Source organism: Pecten maximus, chromosome 9 (assembly GCF_902652985.1).
Source record: "Pecten maximus chromosome 9, xPecMax1.1, whole genome shotgun sequence".
NCBI lineage: Eukaryota > Metazoa > Mollusca > Bivalvia > Pectinida > Pectinidae > Pecten > Pecten maximus.
In genome coordinates, this window is record NC_047023.1 from 30,274,275 (window position 1) to 30,301,403 (window position 27,129).

At 33.2% G+C, this 27,129-nt stretch overlaps 2 protein-coding genes across 2 annotated transcripts in view; one reads left to right on the plus strand and one right to left on the minus strand.

Annotated features, from left to right (window-relative positions):
* Positions 1 to 3,615: 3,615 nt before the first annotated feature.
* On the plus strand, positions 3,616 to 14,238 carry LOC117334239 (RIIa domain-containing protein 1-like). Its single transcript, XM_033893735.1, has 4 exons — positions 3,616 to 3,821; positions 12,228 to 12,304; positions 12,676 to 12,722; positions 13,056 to 14,238. The coding sequence occupies exons 1-4, from the start codon at positions 3,705 to 3,707 to the stop codon at positions 13,151 to 13,153; spliced, it is 339 nt and encodes a 112-aa protein (XP_033749626.1). The 5' UTR covers positions 3,616 to 3,704; the 3' UTR covers positions 13,154 to 14,238.
* A 3,487-nt stretch (positions 14,239 to 17,725) lies between these two features.
* Positions 17,726 to 27,129, minus strand: part of LOC117334240 — a 44,199-nt gene continuing 34,795 nt past the window's right edge. The window contains exons 6-9 of the mRNA XM_033893736.1: positions 23,356 to 23,428; positions 22,259 to 22,448; positions 21,781 to 21,910; positions 17,726 to 19,503 (exon numbers count right to left, since the gene is read on the minus strand). Coding sequence (XP_033749627.1) covers positions 19,375 to 19,503; positions 21,781 to 21,910; positions 22,259 to 22,448; positions 23,356 to 23,428 — 522 coding nt within the window. The 3' untranslated portion in view covers positions 17,726 to 19,374. The remainder of the gene's footprint in view (positions 19,504 to 21,780; positions 21,911 to 22,258; positions 22,449 to 23,355; positions 23,429 to 27,129) is intronic.

Consider the following 27,129-nt stretch of genomic DNA (forward strand, 5'->3'; position numbering starts at 1 on the left):
CAGTGTATGCAATGAACTATTTACCGTTTAATGTTTTATTGGATTAAATTGATCTGTAACCTATGAGAGAAAGTTACTATAACGGCATAACAATTCGAAACTTCTTTTCGAAACTTTTAACATACATGTATACACAATTTTTATCTTTCTAAAAGCTATCGTTCTCTGCCACAGGATATGAGTAACCATGGTCGCATTTGTCATCTTACCAAGATATTTTTAACTTATTTCATTTGTTTGGTATTGTTTCGTTTTATGTCTTTTTTAAACTAGTGAAGAGAGATTATGTGAACGTAACCTCTGGAATATTGAGGGTGATCTATCTCATAAGACATTACAATGTATTTTAAGCAAATTAGGCAGAAATGAGCTAATGATGATGAGATTTATGTCTCTTTTTCCTCATCTAACACAAAACATTAATATTAACACATTCATTGTGGAATATTTATCTCGAAGAGAGAAGAAAGTTCCCGTAACTGTATAAACATTGAAAAACTGCATTTTTGGCAGTAATACTAGTAATGTGTGTCTACTTTTTATATCTTAATACAGATACACTCAAGTGTCTTGTATGTCTCGTAACATGGCTAGATCAGGACTTTACAGTTTACTACGACAAAGGTAGTATACCCCATTGTTTAAAAAATCGAAGGTGGCCTTTCAACAGTCATTCGATTTAACGTCAGATAAGTACCGTATACGCATTGTTCGACATTTGTTCACGTCAGCCTCGTTTAACGTATCATTTTGACATTTATCGTGCTCGTTGTGATAGATCTTTAGCCATATGACGCTTTTCAACATCCCATAAAAATCAAAATTAACACTTTAGCTTTAACTAGCTTGGGAAGATATGGTTACGGCTTCTTTTGAAATGATATTTTTGGATCATTTCGTTCTAGATTTGACCGTCAAAGTTTACAAACTTTCCATCCGTTAGAATATATGATTGGGTTTCCTATTTTGATTAGCATGGACATATGTGGTGTGTGTTAATATGTTAGGTCTACTATTATTTCTTTATTTTCTCCAAATTGAAGAGTTACAAAAAGAAATATACATTGTTGTCAAAATACAAATCAAGTATCATCAATTGGTAATTGAATGAACATAAACCCATCAATTAATTACAGAGATGAAGGGATGTGGTAATACATTATGAAATAGTTAAATAACTACAGAAAGAAAGGTCACGTAAGTAGCCAATGATACAAAATTAGTACAATGCATGTGAAGGCTGAGGTTTCCAGGGGATGGGGAGAGTCCTACCAGCAAAGTCCTCTCAGGCTTCCACACGCATTAACACACACGAAGTAAGGGGTGATATAATAATAATAACAAACAAACGAAATTAATTAAACAGTTATTAACTCGGCACAACTGTAAAAAAAAACCCATTTTTAGCCATACGTGTATTACAATATTAATGCTGATATAACAGCAACATTTTGTCAACAAAAATAGCACTATGCAGTACACATATCACATGATCAGATGGACTTAGTCTGTAGGGAAGACTACCACCAAGTAGTACATGAATTAAGTTATATTCCGATAAGGAATGTAGGAACACGCTCAATTCTATATCAAAAACAGCACTAATAAGACACCAAAGATCGTCTCTAAGACTTTCAGTTTTGGTACAATGGAGTACTATATGTGATAGACGGTCATTATATAAAATACCACAGAAATGACACAATTCTATAATGTTTGTTGATCTTAAATCAGTACATAATCGAACTATATTACTTAACTTGCTTAGATGTTCAGGAAATGTTAGTGCTGCTGTCCATAAAATATGTGGAGAAATTACATCTTGTATGAGCAAAAACCTACTGAAATCTGAATCGTTATTCATTCTATTGTACATCATTAATTCTTCCCAATTAAAAACAGCTTTATAGACGATTGACTTCCATTTTAAACTGTCTAGAAAAACTGTATCTGAAGTATACTGCAACAACTGATTAAACAAATCATACTTGCGAAGTACATGTATTCTCACGATATCAGGAATAAAGCCATTCTGACCGGATTCCTTCAAAAGATACATGAATAGACGTTTGAGAAATATAGTATGAGTTAAGTATTCACTGTCCAGTCTGCAAAGACGACCAAGAAATAAAAGTTTTCTGATGTCAGTATAACCTTCTATAGTGATCCATCCAATTAGGGAAATGGCCATATCAGTTCTAGTTCTAATGTTTTACACTTGAATGGATTTTACGATAAAATTCTGAGCGCGCTCTAATTTGATTTATTCGGTTCTCGATAATTGCCATAGTTCACATCCATACAGGGCAGTCGGGAAAACTTTAGTTTGAGCAGTAACTCTTCGTGCCAAACAGTATCAAAAGCTTTTTTGCTATTTAAAAATGCAACGAAAGAATCAGAGTCATTTCCTATATTATATCTCACACATTCCTGTAAGTTAAAGGAAGTGCATAGACTAAATATTTTTTTCATATATACTGATTGTTGTCTGTTTGGAAATGTTTCAGAATCTAGTAAAAAAATCCATTCTGACAGATAAAATTGACTGGAATATTTAAAAAAAAAAAAGACAGGTATAAGAGTTAACGTTATACCCCTATAACTATTTGGGTCGTCTTTGGGTTTTCCATTACCCTTATACAAAGTAAAAATTGTTCCTCTTTTCCAGTCTTCAGGTATATGCTTATATTTTACAACTAAATTGAACAGTATGGTAATGAAGCTTAATAGTCTGTCACCTCCAAACTTAATGTTTTCATAACCCAGGCTATCATATCCACCAGCTTTGCCGTTCTTAAGTTTCTTACATACTTCTCGCATTTCGTCCGTGGTAAACATTTCTGAAAAAAGATATCTTTTTTCTTGATAAGACTTATTTTGAATTTCATTAACCTTAAGTAGTACATCTTGAAAACAGTTTTCATCAAACGAATCAAGTATCTCATTTTTGAACAACTTATTAAAATGGTGACCCCATGCATCTACAATTTGTTCGGGTTCACGAAGTGTGGCACCATTGTGTTTCATTTCAGTTTGACAACAACTAATATTATTTTGTACGATTTCTAAGTAGTTTCCAAAAGAGATTTTGATCAACGTCTCCAGATTTATCTATTTCGGCAAATTGCCCTTTCATATATAGATTAAAAGCATTACGAAGATTTCTATGTAATTTTCTAAATTTCTAAATAAAATTTCAAAAATGCATGCCTCTGCTGATGAACCTTGTCTTTTTCGTTATGAAATAAAGAAAAGGGTTATGGCGACAATAAGCTAAAATCTACACTTGAATCTCCCTTCGTAGTCTTGCCAGATTTTTAACAAAACGATTATGTTTACAACTGTTAGAAATTGTTACAACGACCCTGGGCTTGTAGTAGTTACTCCCCCTTTCATGCAAAATTAATGTTCATTACACTGTAGATTTCTCTAATCTTTATGATAAAAATTTACCATTAAAGTGATGTAGTAATAATCATTAGCTGACACTAAAAATGTCACGCGTTCATTTGATTTCCATGGTTACATGAATATTATGTAGGCCTACTTTATTATTTGTGATGATGCACGCGACATATTTAATCGCTTGCGGCATTGATCGCTACTTCCATATAGTCTCGATCAACCAGACACTTGTTGTGCCCATAAAATACGCCAAGCGTCTGTTTCACCGGGATTGGTATTACCAAGGCGATAACAGCAAGATGGCAGACAAACCTAAACATCACCCTCCCCATGGGATGGAACCATATGATTTATCCAGGCAGGATGATCTTGGTGCCCTATCACAGGAACAGCAGGACAAACTTAACAAATTCAAGGTTCACTTTGATTTAATGAAATGTCTAGAAATTTGCTTATCATCATTGTTGCAACTTGCAACCTGTCGGTTGTCGGTCTGCATATGATTTATGGTTTTGTATTGTTCAGCGCCCCATCAATAGCTACATTAGTTTATGTTTGGTCATTTATGGATGACACAATTAGGGGGTTCAAACATATATATATGATAATACTGATTCTTCAGTGGGAGAGTTTACTGGTTCTGCACAGGTGACCGCACGCATGTTATAACCTTCTAATACAGAAACAATATTTATATCACACCCTTCTGTACTCCTATACGTATATGAGGTCTTGTTCCACCCGATTACATTGGTGGATATTGCGACAGCCTGTCAAAAGTTTCCTGTCGTGTAATCCTCTAATATTATAGCAGTAACCCTTCTGCTCTACGTCTACTAATACTAATTATGTTGTAGTAGATCATTATTGTTTTTATATTGTATAAGAACAAGAATACCTATGGTTTTTCATTGTTTCATGGAATATCCGAACTTTAAAGCCTGATGTATTGAGCAGGGGAGTAACTGTTATTATATATATGTTAATATCTACATACAAAAAATTTGCATGTATGTAACATGTACCATAATTATAAAGAGATGGTTTGAGATCTGCACGCCTATAAAAGTGCTCACAAAATCTCCATCAGAAACTGAACAATGTCCTGTACATGAAGGTGTGATGAAGGTGTGAACTGCTGTCAGATACAATGTACATCACATGTAAATAAGCGCATAATTTTAACATTGTTGAAAATATTTGTGCCATCAGTTAACACAATAATAGCTCATCAATCATTATAAATTATGTCCAACAACACCCAACTGAAAAGTATGTTTAGGGTTAGAGCACGGGTCACTGGTGAGGCTATTGCCTTGTCCAAGCTGCATGTAGTGGTATTAAAGCAAAGTAAACGTGTACAAGATACAAGAAATTTTATTTTGTGCCGTATACATGGTAACAGGAACAATAGCTCTGAAGAGCTATAACTACGACAAACATATGGAAAATATCACAGCATCGTTAACAAAGTTATCAATATATAATAATAAACATGTACAGCACATAAATAAAAGCAAGGATTTACATGAGTATGATAACAAGAAAGACAATGTTGTGAATAAGATAATCAATATTAAGAGTAGTAAAGTTAAATAGCAAGCACAAATCTCATGCAAATGTGTGTCTCCATCGGGAATCAAACCCATGACCCTTGGGTTGCTGGTCCAACGTTCTACTGACCAACCTAAAGGATAATTTCTCTAAGGGTGGGGCCGAGTGGTTAAGGTGTCCCGACACTTTATCACTAGCCCTCCACGTCTGGGTTGCGAGTTCGAAACCTATGTGGGGCAGTTGCCAAGTACTGACTGTAGGCCGGTGGTTTTTCTCCGGGTACTCCAGCTTTCCTCCAGCTCCAAAACCTGGCACGTCTTTAAATAACCCTGGCTGTTAACAGGACGTTAAACAAAAACAAACCAAATCCTCAAAGGGTTAAGCACTGTTGCACTTTTTACAATTAAAACCGTCACACATTGTACATTGTTTTGTAATTGTTTGATCCAAGATTGGCAAATATAAGAACGCAGAACAAAGAAGTGTTAAATCTAAAAGATAAATTATTTACAAAGTAACACTTCAAATGGGTAATGTTATCTTAATAATGCTTTGTTTCTGATGAAAAATTCCTCATATATTTTTTTGATTTTCATAACATTTTCAAATATTGATAGAAAAGGCAAGAAATGGATGCCATACACATATGTATTTATCGTGTGATGTCTTCTGAAACCCTTTTTATATGCCTGTCAATGACAGGTCATATTATGATATACCCTGCACTGTACGTCCGTATGTCAGGTTGTTTATGTTTCTTTGTTAGCACTCTCTAGTCTTTCTTTATCAACAGATTCTCATTCTATAGCACAAAGCTCATGTGAGTTTGTGTTACAAAATTTCGCGATTATTTTTAGCAGAGTTATGACACTATTATTGCCAAATATGGACATTATGTATAAAATGCAATAAGTTTTCTATTTTTCATTCAATTAGAAGATTTTGCAAAATGCAAAGTAGAAGCAATTATGTTTAACATATATTACAGGCTTTTGGCTCATGTTTCAACTATTGACATAATGGCATTGTATATTTGCTCAGGTAAAGCTCATTCATAAACAATTCTTGTTAGCACTCTCTTACCTTTGTTTATCAACAGATTTATAAGAAACTTGCTACAAATATTCTTTACCACAATAGCTTGAACAAATTCGTGTTGTGGAATTCTGTGATTATTTTCGCCGGAGTTATGCCCCTTTTATTGCCAAATATGGGCATTGTGTAGAAAATTGCAGATTTCTTATATGACCTTCCCCATACCGAAATAAAGCACACTAAAGTATACTTTTATGCTACTTTAAGTATACACTTTTTCCTACTTTTTTGAAAAAGTACCAAAAAAGTATACTTTTTTTGTACTTTTCTGGACTTAGAAATTTTTCAGAGTACTTTTTCTGTACTAAATTTGGACTCTGAAATTTCTCAGAGTACTTTTTTTGTACTTTTCTGGACTTAGAAACTTTTCAGGGTACTTTTTCTGTACTTTATTTGGACTCTGAAATTTTTTAGAGTACTTTTTTTGTACTTATTCTGGACTTAGAAATTTTTCAGGGTACTTTTTCTGTACCTTATTTGGACTCTGAAATTTTTCAGAGTACTTTTTTTGTGCTAAAATCTGACTTAGAATTTTTTTGAAAGATTGTGAAAATATGGATGTACTTTTTTCCTACTTTTTTGGGACTTAGAATTTTTCAGCTAATGCCATTGTGCTTTTTTTGTACTTATTATGGACTTAGAATATTTTCAGACATTGCGAGGGGTTATAGCATATTAATATTTTCAAAATTAAATCTGACTTTTTCAGTCGACTACAAATCTAAGACTAAAAAAATAATACCCAGGATTAACCACAACAAATATCTATCAAATAAGATACAGAAAATTATCATTTGGTAATATTAAATGTTTTTGATCTCGTTTTTTGTTGTTTTTTTTTTGTCTTTTTTATGTTCTAAAAAATACTTTTCATACTTTGATCAGTACCACAGAAATTTATCTAAAGATAATTAAAATTCAACAATTATTATCATAAGTATTTCACTTCAATGTACTTTGTTAGTAAGGTTCACACATTTTAACGGTGATTTCTTTGTCACTTTTCGTTTGTATTTCCATATGCATCTCAGAAGTAATAAACTTCACATTGATGAATGTTACTATACGTTCATGTGACGAACGTCAAAACTTAGCTCTATAAAAATTTTGTTCCAGATCGTTCTTTGAAGTTACAGTATTTTGGCTTTAATTATAAACTCTTTAACGGAGTTTAAAACATTTCGTTTATCCAAACGTTAACCTCTACCAGATCGGGGATCACTCTACGAACACACATGTGCCCGTGCCTGTAATACGCTTTTAATTCATTCAAATGAAATTAAAATCACCTGCTCTTTGTCTGCGTATCATATACTTGCTGGATATACGTGGTTTTAAGATTACATCTGATAATTGCACCCGAAATCACGTCGTGTTCTGTCAAAATATTCACCGATATACTCATATAAACATGTGTAATACTGATATAGTCACTCGGACGCTTCTTTGTAAAACGTATATTGAAGTCAAGCGCTGTGATGATCTCGATCTCGATATGGCTTGACTGACAACAAACAGGCATGATCAAGGAACAATATTCCGGTATTTAAATCAGAATTACATCGCATTCATTGAAATGGTGAAAGTGAACACAAAAAGAAAACTTTAATTTGTCTGATATTTATTTAGCAAGATCGAACGATAATTCGGACAACGACACAATGTAGCTGTACTCTAATCTGTTGTAGAATGATCTCGTAGGAGTGTTGTGTGTACAAATAAAATACTCTATTGTATACAAAAATCAAGATCAATACCAAGATCTATCATAAATATTTTAATTGATATAGTAGACGGCTTGAAAAACTGCTACACCAAGATCGATCAAAAATATTTCAACTGTTTTAAACTAAATCTTGAAACCTGTGTGTTAAGCTAACAAAGCGATCAGGATATATGCTTAACGTCGTACCGAAAGTTAATTTCACCCGTGGTGTTAATTAATATAAGCGACAGTCGACTGTAATGGCAAATCATACCTAGCTTTATTGTTTATTGGAGTTACCTGTGTACCTCCCGTCTCACCTGTACACATATTGCCCGTCTTAGACTAAGTCTTATGCCCGCGGCGTTAATTATAACAATTTATATTGTCAAGCTTGACTGCCTTTCACTACGATCAGATCACAGGTGCCTACCCTCATTTAAACAAAACATCCGGATTACATAACAGGTACTGACGAGGCTTATACCTGTGTCAGATTACCATCGGTCGGTTCACCTATGACCTCGGGGCCGTGATCTCGTTTGTTTACTTCGGTTTACGGAATCTACCGAGATTTCACGAGTTCGCTTCGTGCGGTCATTTTGTGCAATGTGCAAGCTTTAAATGCTGAATTAGTAATACCAAAAGAATGAAACAATAGAGGTTAAGGAAGTAGAATATAAAAAAACAAGTAATAAAAGAATGAAATCGATACAGTAGATCTCCGACAAAACTTTTTTTTTATCCCATGATGCAACAAACAGCGAGATTTTAGCGGGAAGTCTGATAGCCATGTTTGAATTTCACCGGATGTTTATCTACGGAAGAAACATAAACAAACACGATTTTGATATAGAATAGCCTAAAAACGAAATTCATTTTCTTGCCTAACTGAAGAAGATCGAATATCTGTCAGTAAGTGGCCAAAGAATATCAGCTTTCTTGTTGTTTTTGGCGACAAATGCTCATTTTCACCCGAAAATATCACAGATATCGCGACCAGGTAAGTTTACAATTTTATTATTTAAATCTATTTCGTCTTCTGCACGTTCCTACATCGTTTCACATTATATAGGTGAATAGGGGCCTACACATGTTAATATTAATACTTGATTACTTCGTGTTTCAGGGTTTTCATAATGAATTCATCACCGATTACAGTTTACACGGCCCGAGTTTAATTAACAAAGAACTGCTAGAGATCCACGTGTGTTTCAATCGTAAGTATTCAATTTACAGATTTATGCTACCATACGCCTGGGAATTTATAAGCATCCTGATTGATAGCACCCAAATATTGAGAACAAGAAGAATTTTATTTCTTTATTGACGAACTTCGACGTAGTTATATTGCATATTTATTTCTGTCACGTAACGGTAAATTCGTAATATCTTTACTACATATTTCATGCATTTTGACAAATTTCCAATTAATTTTTATGACTTCGTTTTTCAATGGAATTTATTGAAATTTCACTTACATGTAAAGAATTATTTGCTTATTCATCTGATAATATTTACAGAATTTTTTGTAGTTGATTTCAAGAGATATTGCATAAAATTTCAAAAAAAATAGCAATGACATTTTTAAGTTAGAATATAAGAACGAAAGTAACGTCACATTTCGGGCAACATGTGTATATCTATTTTAGGGAATATATGTAAAAATATCGGTAAATGAGCTAATAATTGTCTACTATAGTATATGGAATTTGAAGAAAATACATTCAAAAACGAAGTCAATAAAATCCATTGAAAATTTGTTGTATGTCATGATCAATTCACAAAAAAATGATCTCAAGAAATGATTGAATAAAAAAAATCTGTGTTTTGGAGTATTTTGATAGTTAGTTGCATAATTTAAGATGAAACAAACTGTCAGAGAATTCTGGAGTAGCTTGATTTTTATTAAAGTACTTATCCTTATAATTAAAAGTTTTATGTTGTAGCTTTAAACTTGTATACCTGTGGCTAGCTTTTCTTGATAAAAAGACTTCCAAGCAGACATGCATGTAATAAATGACAGTAAAGTGATCAGGTGCATATATATATAAGGAAAATTATCTACATTTTTATATTGAACAAATCTTCACAATTATTCTAAGTTTTGATATACAAAATATTTTAAAATTTTCTCTTTCTTCCAACAGATTATGCAGTACATTCTGAAGTGACGGAAAGCTTGAAGATATTGCATTGTGGTCCGAATTGAGGGCAATGATTCGCATAAAGCAAGAAAGGAATGAAGAGAATCAGACATTTTATTTTTCGAATTCACACTTACTTGGATTTGACCAGTTTAAGCAAGCAACATTATGCATATACCATACTTCATTGTATTCAGTATGCATTTATGCATTGTTATTTATTTACATCTTTTTGTTGTGTTTCCTCAAGAGGAATTATGATTCGACAATTTTTACAAATGTTATTGCCCTTTTTATTTAGAATGGTATATTTTTTTTGTCTGGATCTCCTACATACACATGATATAAAATTGTGTTTTCCTGCTTGAAAAAAATATTAGAATAATTTATCAAAAGTTATTGCCCTTATACATAGATGTCCATCTGTAAATCCTTAACCTCACCCTTAAACAAATTTCGAGCTTATTAGATCCAGACTTTGCTATGGCATGAAATTATACTCAGTGGAATTGTGATTGGATAACTAATCTTGTATTTCAATGTTTGTTTTCACTTGATACAATTGTGCATTTCTCTTAGGAATGGGACTGATGTATGTATTGTTTAAGCATGCAGTATTCTCATTTAAGCTTATCTCCTATATTTTCAGAACTAATTTCCTACACCATTAAATTAAGTCCCTTTTTTTGGTAATTTTTTCCTACTTTTTCAGTACTTTTTTTATACTTTTTCAGTACAAATTTCCTACTTTTTTAGTACTATTTTCCTACTTTTCTAGTACTTTTTTCCTACTTTTCCACTACTTTTTCAGTACTAATTTCCTACCTTATTGGTACTTTTTTCCTACTTTTTCAGTCCTAATTTCCTTCTTTTCAATACCATTTTCCTACTTTTTTGATACTTTTTCAGTACAAATTTCGTACTTTTTTAGTACTATTTTCCTACTTTTCTAGTACTTTTTTCCTACTTTTCCACTACTTTTTCAGTACTAATTTCCTACCTTATTGGTACTTTTTTCCTACCTTATTGGTACTTTTTTCCTACTTTTTCAGTACTAATTTCCTGCTTTTTCTGTACCATTTTCATACTTTTTTTGTACTTTTGTACTTTTTTTGTACTTTATGGACTTACCTGTAAAAGTACTAAAAAAGTATAAAAGCACAAAAAAAGTACACCATCAATTTGGCCCTGTGCACTTTATACTATTATTGTACTTTTAATGTACTTTTTCTGTACTATATTTGTGCTTTTTCTGTACTTAATGAAAACAATAAAATGTACTAAAGGTATACTTTTGTTAGACTTTTTTTGTACTTTAGTACTTTTTTTGACTCAATTTGGAACCGTGTTGGAATATCGGTTCCAAATTGAGTCAAAAAAAGCATACTTTTTCTATGCTTTTTTAGTACTTTTTTCCCATACTTTTTTTGTACTTTATTTCGGTGTGGGTCATGATCAGATATGTTTTTGATATTCGTGATATTTCCTTATTTCCTCATGGTTTTCCTACTCAGGAGTTTCACTTAAGTCTCTTATATTTATATTGGGGAATCTTGGCAAGGGACAATGTTTTATATCCACTCAACACCTATTTATATAATATATATGGGAAAATGATGTGAACAGTGATGTTCAGATGTGGTTCTCATTAAACCTGTTTACTTACGACATGGTGTACAGGGGGAAGATTATAGCTCTTTGTCCGGAGACTACTATCAATTTGTATGAGTTGATATATTGTAGGTCCAGATTCATTTGCGATCTCAAAATGTTCTGCAACATTAATTTTCTGAAGCAAACAATTAAAGTGCTAATTATATGAATAGCAATGAAATAATGAGTGCAGCTCATTTAATATGTGTGAGTAAATCTGGTTTTTTTTCATGTTAATGGAGTACACGTATTGTGATTCACATCTGAACAATTTACAGTACATCTCATGATCAGACAGGAAAACATATTTAGTAACATGTACATTTAGGAATGAAAAAATAATCACTACATAATGATATGGAATTTGTTTTGAACTTTTGATTGGCATTAGCAACATTAAAATCGTGTAGCTTCCCTTTCTGTGTTAAATAATCCTATGCTGGAAATGTTACCTGTTTCCAAATGCAGCTCCTATACAATCTTTGTGTGGTACATGGTACTAATCAATGTGGCTGGGTATAGGATGGTTATGTTGGGAGTTTATGAAAGAATGTACCAAGAAATTAATAAGGTAAAAAAAAAAAAGAAACAAAAATGTTTCATTAGTACATGAGACACTAGGACATCATGATGTGGAATTATATTTGAATCCTTTTATTTCATTTCAGACACAAACAAGACTTGAAAATGAAAAATACTTACGGAACCATCCAGAAGTTGAATGTCTGATTGCAGGGTTTCTTGGGTAAAACATTTATTTGATTATATTTTAATCCTGCTAAATACAAGAGATATGTGCATAGTATGCTGAAATAATTAAGTTTGATGAATTAAAGTACTGCATTTTAATTTTCTTAAATTACAAGCTTCATAGCAAAACTGAATTTGTTTGAATAATAAAACAGATTTATCCTTAGATGTAGTGCACTGAATACAGTAGTATTTTTTTGCTATACATCTGTGTAACAAATTTGATCTATATCTTCATATAACTGATGAAAAGTTATAGAAAGTGATGTAACTGACATATTTTATTTATTGAAATATTCCTACAATCTTATAAGTTTACTTTCACCATTTGTATGTAACTATATTTTTATTAATTTACAATTACAGTGATGTTTTACGAAACCGTCCAGATAACATTAAAGACTTTGCGGCAGGTAAGATATTTCATTTATGTGTCCATCTTTAAAATGTTAAACCATAAATGATGGATAAACCATGAATGATGGATATGTAGACATTATAACTCTGTATGCCTGAATGAGAGGCCATTGATCAGTAACTATTTTCTCTTGAACATATAGCTATCTTATTGTTAAGTACACTTTGTTAGGAAATGTAGTGTTTGTTGGCGTCAGGTTAATTGTTGTTTATCACTATATTATTATCATGTTATGTGTTTATAATATATCCTTAACATTTTTCTGTAAAAGCTTCATTCTGATTTTAACTAATTCTAATTTATGTTTCTTATGGTTATTTGATTACAGGTTATTTCACAGATGATAAACTACCTGATGTGTTGGAAAACCAACTACAAGACAGACAACACAAGTTCAAACAAAACAGAGTTTTGCAAAAACTTTGAAATGACTCAATTCTTTTGTTCCCTCAAATTGTTAAATGTATGTGGCTACAGTGATGTTTTAATTGTAATCAGTGTGTCAGTATTTTTGACTGTTGTTAAAATTGAACAAACATTATTCATTTGACCTTTATAAATTAAAATTTTACTGCTTTCAAAATATTGTCGTCAAAAATATTTCTACTTTGAATTATTAATCATATGAAAAATTCCACTTTCAGAAAATAATCAAGCTGTTTAGAAAGCTTCAATATTAAGAAATATGAAATAACTTATCTTTCATTGTTGATATTTATGTTACACAATTGATCTTGTTCTATTTCTATATATTCAACGTTTTTTACGTGAATTTTTTGTCTCATGCGGGTGAGTTGGCACCCCTGAAAATTTTCGTGGGTATACTTAAGGTAGATTTTGTTATGTGATATTTGTTATCTTGATGTGTTAATTTGTTATGCGAAAAAGATATTTAACCAATAATATATATTACAATAATATATACACAATATCCTTGTTTCTATAAAGTTTAGTTCCTTACGCTCAAGGTTGAAGACTGATGACAAATGTATATCCTTTGAAAGTTTTTCACTGGTAATTTGAAATTTGGTTTTAATACTTATTTCATTTGTATAAATATTTTGATCTAAACACAACAAATACTTTCAAATTTGTCACTGGTTTAAAGAATAACATGTTGTTATATAGCCTGTACGTTTTATATGAAAATTAATGACATGAAAGTGAGAGCTGTATAAGAACATATGGTTGTTACCTAACATAAAAGTATCATTATCATACATCATTCAATTTCTGCGAGACTTTTAAGTTACTGATTCTACTTTCATAATATCAGTTTAAAAATACAGATATCACAGTCCAGCAGAAATCTATATATTATGAACCCTGTTCTAGATTTCAACGTTACGATGTAAATTGCGATCTGTAAACTGTATGTCTGTACGGAAGGCATCTGATATACAAATATTTTCCCTCCAATGTTGATGTTGTCATTCTGTATGTGATGTAAAAACAAATACTTCACTTAGAACATTGACCATATTTGAAATAATAAATGTTATTCATCATTATCACTTTGTTTTATTTTTGACTGGCCAGATGATAACATTTTGCTCTTACTATTTGGTAAACTTGAAATGATTGTGATCAAACTTCAAACAATTAAATATGACTATAATATCTCAGACAAGCTTGAGTGTCAAGAGCCGTTTGGTCAAGGTCAATGTCACCATTATTATTTGTAGTAAATCCTTGTGGACACTCTAGCTGCTTCATTCTTCTTTTTTTTTATCAAACTTCAGACAATTATAAAGGACTTGAAAGAGTTTGGGATTCAGATTTGTAAAGTCATGATTAAATTGTACCATGACTATTTTTAGAAAATCCCGTTGTCATTATATATAAAACCTCAGTAGAAAATACTAACATTATATACTGATACTTTTGTCTCTCCCCCCCCCCCCTGAAATCAAGGCAGAATTTACACAGTGTCTACTAGGATTTGGTTGTTAAAGGTCATCAGTTGGTGTCTGAACCAAAAAATAGCCAGCAACATTTAGCTAGCTGAACTATTGTGCATCCCTAAACAATTTACATTTTAGACTTCTTCGAAATCATAAAACCAATTTAGATAAAAATTTACAGAAACTTTTCGTGCCTCAGGGACAGGGAAAAAGGGTCAAATTGTGTAAATGGTTACCAAGTTTGTTCAAATGAATGACCTTGACCTACATTTAAGGTCATAGTGGTCAAATATGCTAAAATCCTTAATCACAAACTTCTCTATAACCAAGAGGCTAAGGGAGTTGATTTGGGGCCGGTAGCATGCTGCGGTGAAGGGTTACGAAATTTGTTGAAATGAATTACCTTGACTTATATTCAAGGTCACAGCCATCAAATAGACTAAAATCTATAAACGACTCCTCACAAAGGCCTAAATGTTTTATGAATGATTTCTCAAGAGCCAAGAGACTCCAAGACCTGATATTAAGCCAATAGTATTCTGGAATGAAGAACAACTAGAAACTATTGGTTGGAATAAACCTAGCCTACTCTGATATTTGAATAAATTTGTAATCGGCATGGTATCTGTATAAATAACCTACATTGTATATGAACTTCAGTTGCTGTAGAACAGTGAGAGATACAGACCAATTTGGCCTCTTGTTTGTACATGTAGTTTATTTAAGAAATGATATTTTTAAGAATCATTTGATTAATTGAATGCCAAAAATTCAAATTTGGTAAGAGATATCAGTATGTGATTGAAGTTTGATGGTTGTATGCACATATTCGCCCTGACTAACTCCAATGGTCTGATGGGCGGGGCAAAAAGTGTCATATTGACTCAAATATATTAGAACTGGGGAGACTGTTAAAGCCCATGGCCTCTTGTTATAAAACGGTGTTATGTCAATGCTAATGAGGAAACAGTTTTAAGTATTTCACATGTGTGTTCCTTGTGAAAATACCTCTCCATTGATACTACATTTGCGGACCAGTTGACATTGACCGCGACCTTTGACTTACTCTTAAACACCTGCTGACACCGACCAGGATATTTGACATATTAAAAAAAAAGAATAATGAATTACTATCGTTGATTTATCGCAATCGCAAAAATTCAAAAACAAAATGACAGATATGTCGCCATCTTGGGTTTTATTTCATTTTTCGCTATTTCTTAGAATGATTTAGGATCGTTTTCAGACATCACATGTACACTGTGGGTTCCTATGACTTCCAAATGGTGAAAGTAGGGGGGAAAATTAGAAGACCAATAATGGTGGGTGCCATGATCCTCCTGGTTCTTTTTATTGTGGCTGCATTGATGTCTATTTTGAAAATAGTGTGTTCCCTTTTAGGCACTGCTGTTATCAGTTGTCCGTAAATTAGATCTTGCTTTTATATATGGATTCGGTAATAGATTAATTACAGTATATGGTAAATAATGAATATAAAACTACTATACAGCTATCCTGTCATTCAGGGACTCGTCAGTGATGCTTAGGCCCATCAATTAAACTCTACAAGTGAGAGTAAGGGAAATCAAACCTTTTGGTGGAAGTAGGGATGCTACTACAACTACATGTATATAGAAATGGAAACAAATAGTATCAAAGTATGTATTTTGTTATCTTGTTTGGTATAGACACCTGTATAGTGATCAAGACTACCATTGCCTCCCTTACCACACGGATTTACCCTCAAGTTTTGGCTATTATTAGCAATGACCAGGAAACTCCCTGTGCGATAGGGTAAAGCATTTAAATGCGTATACTTAATTGTGTAAACTGTATCTGAGGTCTGTTCCATCCTTGAACATGACTTAAGATGGTTCTATACACGAATATTCCAGATATATCTGGTAGACACACAGCACCTTTTATATTTGAAGTATTTCCCGTCAGATTTTTTCTCTCCAGTGCACATTTCGTAGATACTTCAGGAGGACATGTATGGAGTTATTATAAAATATATTCAGTTATAAAAACAACATTGCTGTGAATAATTTTCTATGTCAAGCACCAGGCCACACAAAAAGGTTGACAATAGAAACGACACGGACAGTCTATATATAATACATTGCACGTGTTTAATATCGCAGGGTCTTGATTGCGATATAATTGTCATTATACCGCGTATCGTTTATATATGAAACAGATATGATTTCCCGTAGTCCATGTATCTGTAATCACTCTTTTTCTGCTGCTTTTATACATTCATGTATTGTTATATTGTATACAATATATAGGTACAGACCTGCACGAGAGGCCGTAGATAAGTTCATGTTTTCTGTTAACACAATTATTCGATGTCCTTTTTATCGTTCATGAAAATTGTAGTTATAACTAGCATATACCCAAACAAGACTTAAATGTATAATCAGCAATAGTATCGAAAGGAAACACGTCAATCTGTACAAGGTTTTGATATGCCTGGAACACTTTGGAATTTGCTGCTGTACATCATGACAACTCTATATGGTATGTACACTGCGACATAAAATTTACACTAGACTTTACAGACGTAGCAGAAATATTCATAACGACATGATCGTACAGTATAAACATCCTTTTTGCTATGTAATCTGCATGGTACTGCGCAATGATTGTAAAAATTCTAAAAAAAAAAAAAAAAAAAAAAATTCTAATATTAGTATCTCCTTTGGCACTGCCTCACTTTTGGCATTTAGTTGAGCGTTCGTCCCTGTGAGGAAGGCTTTGGGTTCTGTTCCCCAGCTGGCCTAGACATGCTACTCTTGTTTTTTGGAAGTGAGACCGGATGGGTTGTCATGCAGGATGTCTTCGACAGTATACTTCAGGGAGGTTACACTATAAGTTCGATATCGCTACTCGCATGCATTTTGCACACAGGGAAGACCGTTCTTAAATGATAATAGTTGTTTATAGATTGTTACACAATACTTAGTATAAAATACGACGGGACAAATAGACATGTTCCTGAAAACACAAGAGCCAAAGCTCTCAAAAGTGAAGTAAAACACCTTTTGATACATAATTAAGCGATGCCAATAAAGAATAAAACGAAACACGATTTGATGTTTTATATGCAGTTTAATAAACTAGAATATCGACAATAAAACATGTCCTTTAACGTTACTGGAAACAAAACTGTGTAGAGCTGTAAGTGATTTGCGTGTCCATAACCATACTACGATATTTACACACGTGCATACTAATAGGTTGTCACGTGACGCGACAGAGATAACTGGCGATATAATAATAAAGAACGAATATTTAGACCACACCCAGAAATCACTCTGCTGTACAAACTTAATACTGCCACTGGTAAAGTGTTCTGTGTCTGCCGTAATTAGCAAACGACCAATGAAACGTCACCCTTCATACTTTCAACTTAAAATAGTTTAAGAACTACCATAAGAACATAATAAAAAATATATATATACACAAATAATTCAGGTCACTATCTCAAAGTATGTTAGACTATAAGAAAAGATAGAAATGCTAGAGCTTAACAAAAGAAACGACATAGTTTGAGATAATGAAAATTGATTTAAATAAAACTAGTTTCAACAAACACTGGAACTACTATAAATCGTATGCATTATATAATTTTGTATATATACAAGAAAAGTTATTATTTATATACATTTTTGAAATCATTATTTACATTATTGCGACTAGCAAGCAAATCATAAAGTGTGATGAATTTTGTTAATATGGACACAATAAATATTCATGTAAAATGATCTTGAATCATAAAATCTATACTTAATCCTAGTGATGTTTTCTCATCCAAAATGGTGTCTACTCAACATTAGCTACTATGTAGTCATGGGTATCGGAGAGGCAGAGCTGTGAAAGTATTTTTTTTCCAATACCTTAACTGGAATCCATTTCGGAATTATTTCTAAGCGAATATATTATTCTAAAGGATCTGGGTAAAACATGGTATCATACATATAAAATAACTATCACAGATACATTGGAGTCTAATCCACATCTCAAGTACGACGTTATATAAGTGGACGGAATATGCTTAAAGTCCATACGACTTTATTATAAATTAAACTAATCTAAGAGCGAAATGTCTATAAATATTTCGCTAGCAAAGCTAAATATCTTTGATATGCGTTTAAACGCACCTATATTTTTTATATGAATATATTACTTCTTAATAAAAACTAAAAGGCAAACATATTGATACTTAATGTAAAATAGAAAATTATGGCCTGCTTTTTCATTATGAAATAGATGTAATTTATTTTGATTTTTTCCTCGTTTCTCGGTTGACTAATAGTAACAGAAATGCTTACTCGATGAATGCTTTAATTATCGTTAATGAGTTTATGAACATCGATTTCCATTGTATATATTGGTACATAAACTTGCAGAATTACGAAGGAACTCGCCATATCAACTGTAGTATGTTAAAACATTGTAAATTATGTCAAATCTGCCACGTTACAACGTGCAACATATCGCATCTTTAATGTCAACTTTAATAATAATGCGTGGTAAAGTAATTCTAAATAGAAAATTAATTTGTTATCATAAACAAATATATATATATATATCTAGCCACACCGACGAGACAGTGGTATATGGTGCTGATTATATTTTTGAGCAAACACCAGTAAGAAACCTCTTGAGCGGTTTGTTTAAAGACCAATAAATAAATTATATATGAAATAGTCTATATTGGCTGTGTCATAGATTTGTCTAGTTCATAGATCCGTATCTCATGCTTTGTCTGTTTTTCTTAAATGGAGTCGTCTTCCTCTTTGGTAGTCGTTCTGACACCCAGTCTGGGTGGATGATAAAGTGACCGCGACACAGGGGCTGGGTTGTCTACAAAAAAAAATCAAATGTCATTTTAAATCCACCAAAGCAGCAAAAGTTTCATAAATGTGTCTGTCAACTTCTTGAACATAAAACAATCATATCTACTGCGTAAAATAAGGACTCTTAGGGTTTTAATTCAAACGCCAATAATTAATTTTTCTTTGTTTTCATGGTAAATACTCAAATGTGATTGGTCGAAAAATTCTTTTCATTCTTCTATGAAAGAAATTCCGAGAATGGCGCGAAAAATGTGACGTCACAATACGACAATTGACGTTGCGTATTGATTTGAGAAAAAGAATCCCATTTAAAACCAGTAAGAGTGTACATAAAACATGTTTTAAATTAGAAAATCATTTTCAAAAATTAATTATAAGCGTTGATGTCGATTATTTTTTAGTTTCATCGGGGTATGAAACAAATTTTGTTTGCAAACTTCTGTAAGAATCCGCTGTTATAATCCTAGTATCAATAATTCCATTGACTTTAAATACGTTCTCTTTTTACGACCATGTATAACAGAAACCTATATCACCTGTCCTTTCCTCAATCATTGGAGATCTCACTGGAATATTAAATACTAATAGGTACCACACATTTAAACATCAAACTATGTATAGTTAAAGTTATAGTAAAGTTACTTTTATGTTATGCCTATATATATAATATGTATAATATGTGTTGAATAAACCCCCTTATAACGATATACATGTACATATATGTAATATCACACATTTTCCCTGTTTTTGTTCGGGTTGTGTCCCCTGATACTTGCTCAGGTTATGACCTTTAAGGATATCCTACACGATAGCTTTAATCTGTTATTCGACTCACTATAAGGTTAAAAAATATCATCTGATAATTTAAATATCCCGGTGGTCTTGAATGCAATCCATTTTATATTATATTTTAAACGAACAATTTCCAATTTGTCACCGTCCGGAAGAACACTGACAATGTGTACCCCTTAGGAACTTTCAGAGAACTGAATAACGCAACACAATTAAGTGGTATGTATTTAAATCAAATGTCTTTGAACATGTGATTTTCGACATTGTCGACCTGGACCAAAAGTTATTTAGATATACGACAGTTAAAATGTCACTGCATACCGTACATATAAACACAACGATACTATGGATTACAGGCCACCTTGATAGACCTAATCACTGGTTATAGACGTTTTTTTATTAGGTACACAGACGATATTAACCTGATCCAATAGACTGCTATGTTATTGACGTGGACTGGTTTTGCATGTGTTAAAACGGATACAGACAATACCATCGGAAGCATTGTATTATTTAGCGACATTGAATATTTAGATTTAATCTCTGTACAAACGCTATACAAAATATACCCTGCAAGGGTCTGAAATAATTTTACCTGAGTTAGCAATTCATTAACAATTATATCAAACATGTAACATTACAGGAGCGTTGTTAAATTCAATTTGATGGCATGTCGTAATACAAATTTTCCTGTTAACCTTAGTTTTACATAAAACATAAGATACCAAACCAAATCAAACAAATCCATGCATTCTTTGCAAAAACTACCAAATTAATAAATGACGGGGCACTGGCTCTCTCCGCCAAAGTACCATCAAAGTTACGGACACAAACTCTTGTTACATGTCTAGTGTCTACAGAAATCACTGTTAGTTCACAACTGTTTCTAATAGTTAACAACTCTAACGTTTTATAACGAAAGGTACTTACTAAGCAGTGAGTCTGTATCAGAGAGTACGATCATATTATATCTGTATGTACTTATAAGTGTCTGAGGACTTTTTCTTACCCACGAGGTTAAATTTGGAAAAAATAATGACAATATGTCAAAATAAATGTTCCTTTCATAACGATAATTATGACTATAAAACTTCGTATACACTTTCTCTGTATGTTTATTTTAAGTAATACCCATCTGATGATATTTTAAAACAAGGCCTTCCATGGAACCGTACTGATATATACACATGCTTTTCTGTTACTGACTAAATTACATCCCAATATATCAGTTGGTATACTTAACAAATAGGTACCGACTACGGTTAAGGGTATATGTGCCATCAAATCATGTTTGTTTTTGACGAAATGGTTCCTGTTAGATGGAATGTATTACGTAATGAAATGGTGACCACATTATCAAACATATGTATATTTTGGTGAAATGATAGAAGCAATAAAACATCTTTCTGTCATTCAATCTCATGAACTAAATTTTACGCTAATTATAATAATTTTGTATTAAATACATAAAAAAATCTACATATATACGTACCATAAACATGCTGTGCTCGTGCACGTAATCTTGTGATTTGGATACTGGTTGACGCAGGTAACGTCTGGCGGCGCTAAAGTCGTCTAGGTCCGAGTAACTACGATGCATTTGTGGCAATGATGGCAGAGCCCTTGATTAAAGTAAACGAAGCAGTGTGAACTGTCAACAACATGTATATTGGATTTGTGTGAACTAAATCATTAATAATCTATAATGCAGTAGATTTTAGAACACTCATATATCATTATAAGATAATAAATATTTTTCATTCATGTGTATATCCGTTTTTATGTCTGTCTTTTAGAATACCAATACTATTGTTTTATTTGTTACTTAAACTTAATGTTTTTAAAGTTATTTTCAGCATACATTCCTAATATTATTAGCTGAAGAGATGTATACACAGTTTTCTCGAATCAACAATTTATTATTTGTACAGGATGATGATTTGTTATTAAGAACAACACAGTAGTCATACCTTGGTGACATATTACCGCCACCCGGTACCCATCTCTGTGCGTAGGGGTTTGGCATGTATGTTTGCGTTGACATTGGTAGTTTGGTTTGACCGAACGTGTAAGTAGTCTCGCGTCTTGGGCGCATGTGTTGGGGAGGGATCATCGGAAGGGAGCCGTTCAATGCCATCATTCGATATATAAAGGCTTTATCTGTTGGAACCATAGTAATATAACGATCAATTCAAGACACCATTGTTTTGTTAAATATATACCAAATAAACACAAAACAGGACATCACTCAGGAGGGTTATTGTGAATCTAATTCCTCGAAATCTAATAATACAATTGGTGATTTCAGGTGCATGCATTCCATATATGAATGACTCATGCAATACTACTTATGGTTATCTTTAAACACAGCAATAGTATAGTAATATGATAAAGCATTTTGCAAATTGACAGGAATGTTAAATGTTCATAATGTAAATGATTCCTCATTGAAATTCACTTTACCTTATAGTACAAAATATGACCCAGGTCACCATGCTAGATATAACTTAACATAGGTATGTTTGTCAAGAAGCATGTAAAACATACCCCCCCCCCCCCCCCCCCCCCCATGACCAATATATATAAGAGACAATACGTGTCTGAGTAACACGTTGTGTAATATCTAACAACGTTAATCGCAATTGTAGATAGAAAACAAAAATACTATGAACACTTTAGATAACATTTATCGTATAAGCATTGCCATCTTTGATCCCCGATTATTGTTTACGAACAGAGGTTAACAATATTGTCAACACGTATACTAACAGTTACCGTAATTACTTTTAGTTTTAATCCGTGTAGTTAACGAATAAAGACATGCTTAACGACATTGCCACCTCTGGTAGGACACTATTCGTAATCAGTAGCAGCGTTAATATATACTAAACAATATTGCCACATCTGCTAGGTCACTTACCGTAATTACTTTTAGTTTTAATCCGTGTAGTTAAGGAATAAAGACATACTTAACGTATAGCCACCTCTGGTAGGACTTTTAAAGTAATCATTAGCAGTAGCGTTAATGTAAAACTAACGATATAACCCCCTCTGGTAGGACACTTACCGTAATCACTAGCAGCGTTAATCCACGATTGTAGTTCAGGAACAAAGGTCATAGGAGGTCCACGAGTTATTTCCTGACGACAAAACAAATATGGTACATTAATTTCAAAAACAAGATATACGTATAATTGTATTTGAAACATTTGAAAGATGACAAACGCTTTCCGACTGTATACAACCGCTTATTCCAACGTTGTAGTGGAATACAGACAAGAATGTGTTTCCACTCAATGAAATGATGTCATACCCTGTCATGTACAATATGCAATGATATGTCAATTCGGGATCTGATAATAAGTTCTCTAAATTTATAAAGCCAAACATTACGGTGTAGCTTTCGAAATAACCACAAAACCCTGACAATGTTGATAGAATCAAACAGAGAGAACAAAGACAAATCTTTCACAATGTCACCACAGACGTATAGTATACTATGGCTTCAAAATACAATCGCACGTGGAGACCACGGGGTGATAATATGATCGCCTTACAAAAGTTGTTTAAAACGTTCCGTACGACCTTCTAACAAACTATAACATCTTTTGAAAGCACAGGATTGAAAACGTCAAATGGAGAGATCTAGTCCTTGTACATGTCTTCCACATATGATTGCCATTTCGGATGTTTAAACCCAAATACTTTACTGAATAATCTATAAACGTCACATAGAACAGTGTAACGAATACCTCTTACCCATTATGACGATTCTACAGAGGTTACGGTTGGTTTGTTGATGTCAGCCTGCACACTATACTTTGACTATGAAAACTGCCCCCCCCCCCCCCCCCCCCCCCCCCCCTCCCAGACAGTCACTAACAGACATCTCCTTCCTGACATTGTCCCTCAGGCAGTCACTAACAAACATTTCCTTCCTGACATTGTCCCCAGACAGTCACTAACAAACATTTCCTTCCTGACATTGTCCCCAGACAGTCACTAACAAACATTTCCTTCCTGACATTGTCCCTCAGGCAGTCACTAACAAACATCTACTTCCTGGCATTGTCCCTCAGACAGTCACTAACAAACATCTCCTTCCTGACATTGTCCCTCAGGCAGTCACTAACAAACTTTTCCTTCCTGACATTGTCCCCCGGGCAGTCACTAACAAACATCTCCTTCCTGACATTGTCCCTCAGGCAGTCACTAACAAACATCTCCTTCCTGACATTGTCCCTCAGGCAGTCACTAACAAACATCTACTTCCTGACATTTTCCCTCAGGCAGTCACTAACAAACATCTCCTTCCTGACATTGTCCCTCAGGCAGTCACTAACAAAACTTTCCTTCCTGACATGCCCCAGGCAGTCACTAACAAACATTTCCTTCCTGACATTGTCCCTCAGGCAGTCACTAACAAACATCTCCTTCCTGACATTGTCCCCCAGGCAAACAATAACTTGTAGCTCCTCAATAAAAAGTTGACATAATCAAATCACAGATATAAGTCACATGGTAGAATTGTTTTAAACATAATCTATATTTACTCTCCAGTGTCAAATGACTATTTAAATACTTCTCCGTGATTTCTCACCTATGAATACACACTTTATCTCATCATAGGTGTCGCGGGATTACAGTTTATGAGCGGACACACCAAACTAAAAACACACTATATCCCTTTACCTTATGGTCGATGTTTGCATTTTCACACGAATGTTGCAATCATGTCGAGCTATAAACAAAACTGATCCCACACGACCAATGCTTACGACACTTGTAATCGATACCAGTCGCGAATGCAGGTCAAATGTGATTTGGCACTTCCATGGTCCTAACACCTCGGTGTATGTTAGAACCTCTATGAATGGTCAATCGTAGCGACTTGGTAGACGCACTCCTGAATAGGTTCCAACAGGATATTTGTTAATGAATTAATATATCCTATTCCAGACTAGCCGGATTAATACCGGATTAAGTTAAACCAACAATGAAAAGCTTAACCATATATTTTTGTAAAATTTAGATTAGTATTATTTTTAATTATTAAAGGTTGAACACAATCGTAAATCATATAAAAGTCCAAACAAATACGTTGTCAGATAAAAAATATCCTTCCAATGTTTGTATTTGAAATTAGTGTGAAAAAGGAGATATTGTATTAATGACTTTTATCCTAATGAAGCTTAATGCCATGACGGAGTATTAGGTGTGTGTGGGACGAACCTAGGCATACAGAGCGTACCCCTGTCATCGCTAGGTATATTGTGTACATGGTTGATTTATAGTATATGTCCATTGGAAGGATTTCTAACAATTAATATGGACTTTGTATTCGGCATTGAGTGTCTTACACATCTGCGTAAAAACAAAACAAGTCCTCCGTGTTATGTTAAAGTACAACCTAGGTATTATCCGAGCTTTATTGTATATTTAAAATCCGTGTATTGCTTCTCTCCATTGTTATTACACTTGGCATCATTATATAGTAATTCGGTTTATAACCAACACTCTAAAAAAACCATGATTAATTCAATTAACGCTCTAACTTTAAAACAATACTCGGGGTACCTCCAAGTCAAATGACCTTCAATTAAAAAAAAAAATCTAGCTCGCATACGCAATGTGCTTTCGCAATCGCAATTGATATTTGATATATTTTAAAATTATTATCAATTTAACATTAAATATTATGTAATACCGTTTTATTGTACAATAAAACTGTCCCAGAAAAAAAAACAGCTGAAAGAGTTTGATCCCATTCACTGTTAAAGGGATTAATCCACAATTGAGACCACTACACAGGGTTTCATCCACTGTTAATTGAATGCATCGACTCCATCTACGTATCCTGAACCCTTGGTGGATCAGAGTGAGCTTAAGGCCCTCGAACAGTTATAACTTTGTTAGCTTAACTTAACCTCTCACACCATGACACATCTTATTGGTATATCAGAAACCAAATCTACCCGTACAACTCGACCCTAACACCTATTTGACATTGTAATTAAAGCGGACAACCTGGGATCAGTGCACTTATTGTCTCTGTACTGTGTTCTATAGAAAAGTGTGGAAGGTACGTGTATAGTACACCAGCAACAACACTATATGATAAAAAAATAATGTGCAGGATAAACTATGGCCTTAATCTTTAATGCACAGATTAGGTTTCAGTAAGTTATCCACACGGTTAATTTTAATTGCAATTGTCAGAACTAAGAAGTTTAAAGGTAGCGTGAGCAAGTGTGTTCCTCTTGGTGTGAAATCAGATTTTTGAGAAAACATTGCAACTAGTTAAAGTCATTGCTCTTGTTAACATACATTGGTATATTACTTAGAAACATCAGATCCTATTCTGACACTTCTATATTATACATAAATCTGTGTATGCACATTTGTGTTCTAGAGCCAATTAAACGGATTTAAACAGATTTAGAATTTAATATAAATTGGGGACGAGCGGTGGACATTGGTGTATTTGTATGAAGTATTAAGCAGTTTAGCAATTGTAAAACAGTTTGAACAATGTACATTTGTATATAGATATGTTTATGAATATGCATGTACTCTCTAAAGGGTATACACGTACATTTTCATTTTTATGCGATTCGTTACAATTGGGAAATTTTCATACAACAATTAAAAACAATACATTGTGAAATAAAAAACAAATATGTAAAACATTTTTCGTATATGTCAAACCGATCTATCATAGGCCTGATATTCAGGCGCCGATGATGTAATACACCATATACTTTGACAATCAAAATATCTATAGATACAACAGACCAAGGATCAAATACTAGCTCACTAAATCATACCGATAACATTGATT

Coding starts and splice junctions, on each gene's coding strand:
- LOC117334239 (XM_033893735.1), top strand. CDS start 3,705: ATGGCAGACAAACCTAAACATCACCCTCCCCATGGGATGGAACCATAT. Junction 12,305..12,675: donor CTGATTGCAGGGTTTCTTGG/GTAAAACATTTA, acceptor TTACAATTACAG/TGATGTTTTACGAAACCGTC. Junction 12,723..13,055: donor CATTAAAGACTTTGCGGCAG/GTAAGATATTTC, acceptor ATTTGATTACAG/GTTATTTCACAGATGATAAA.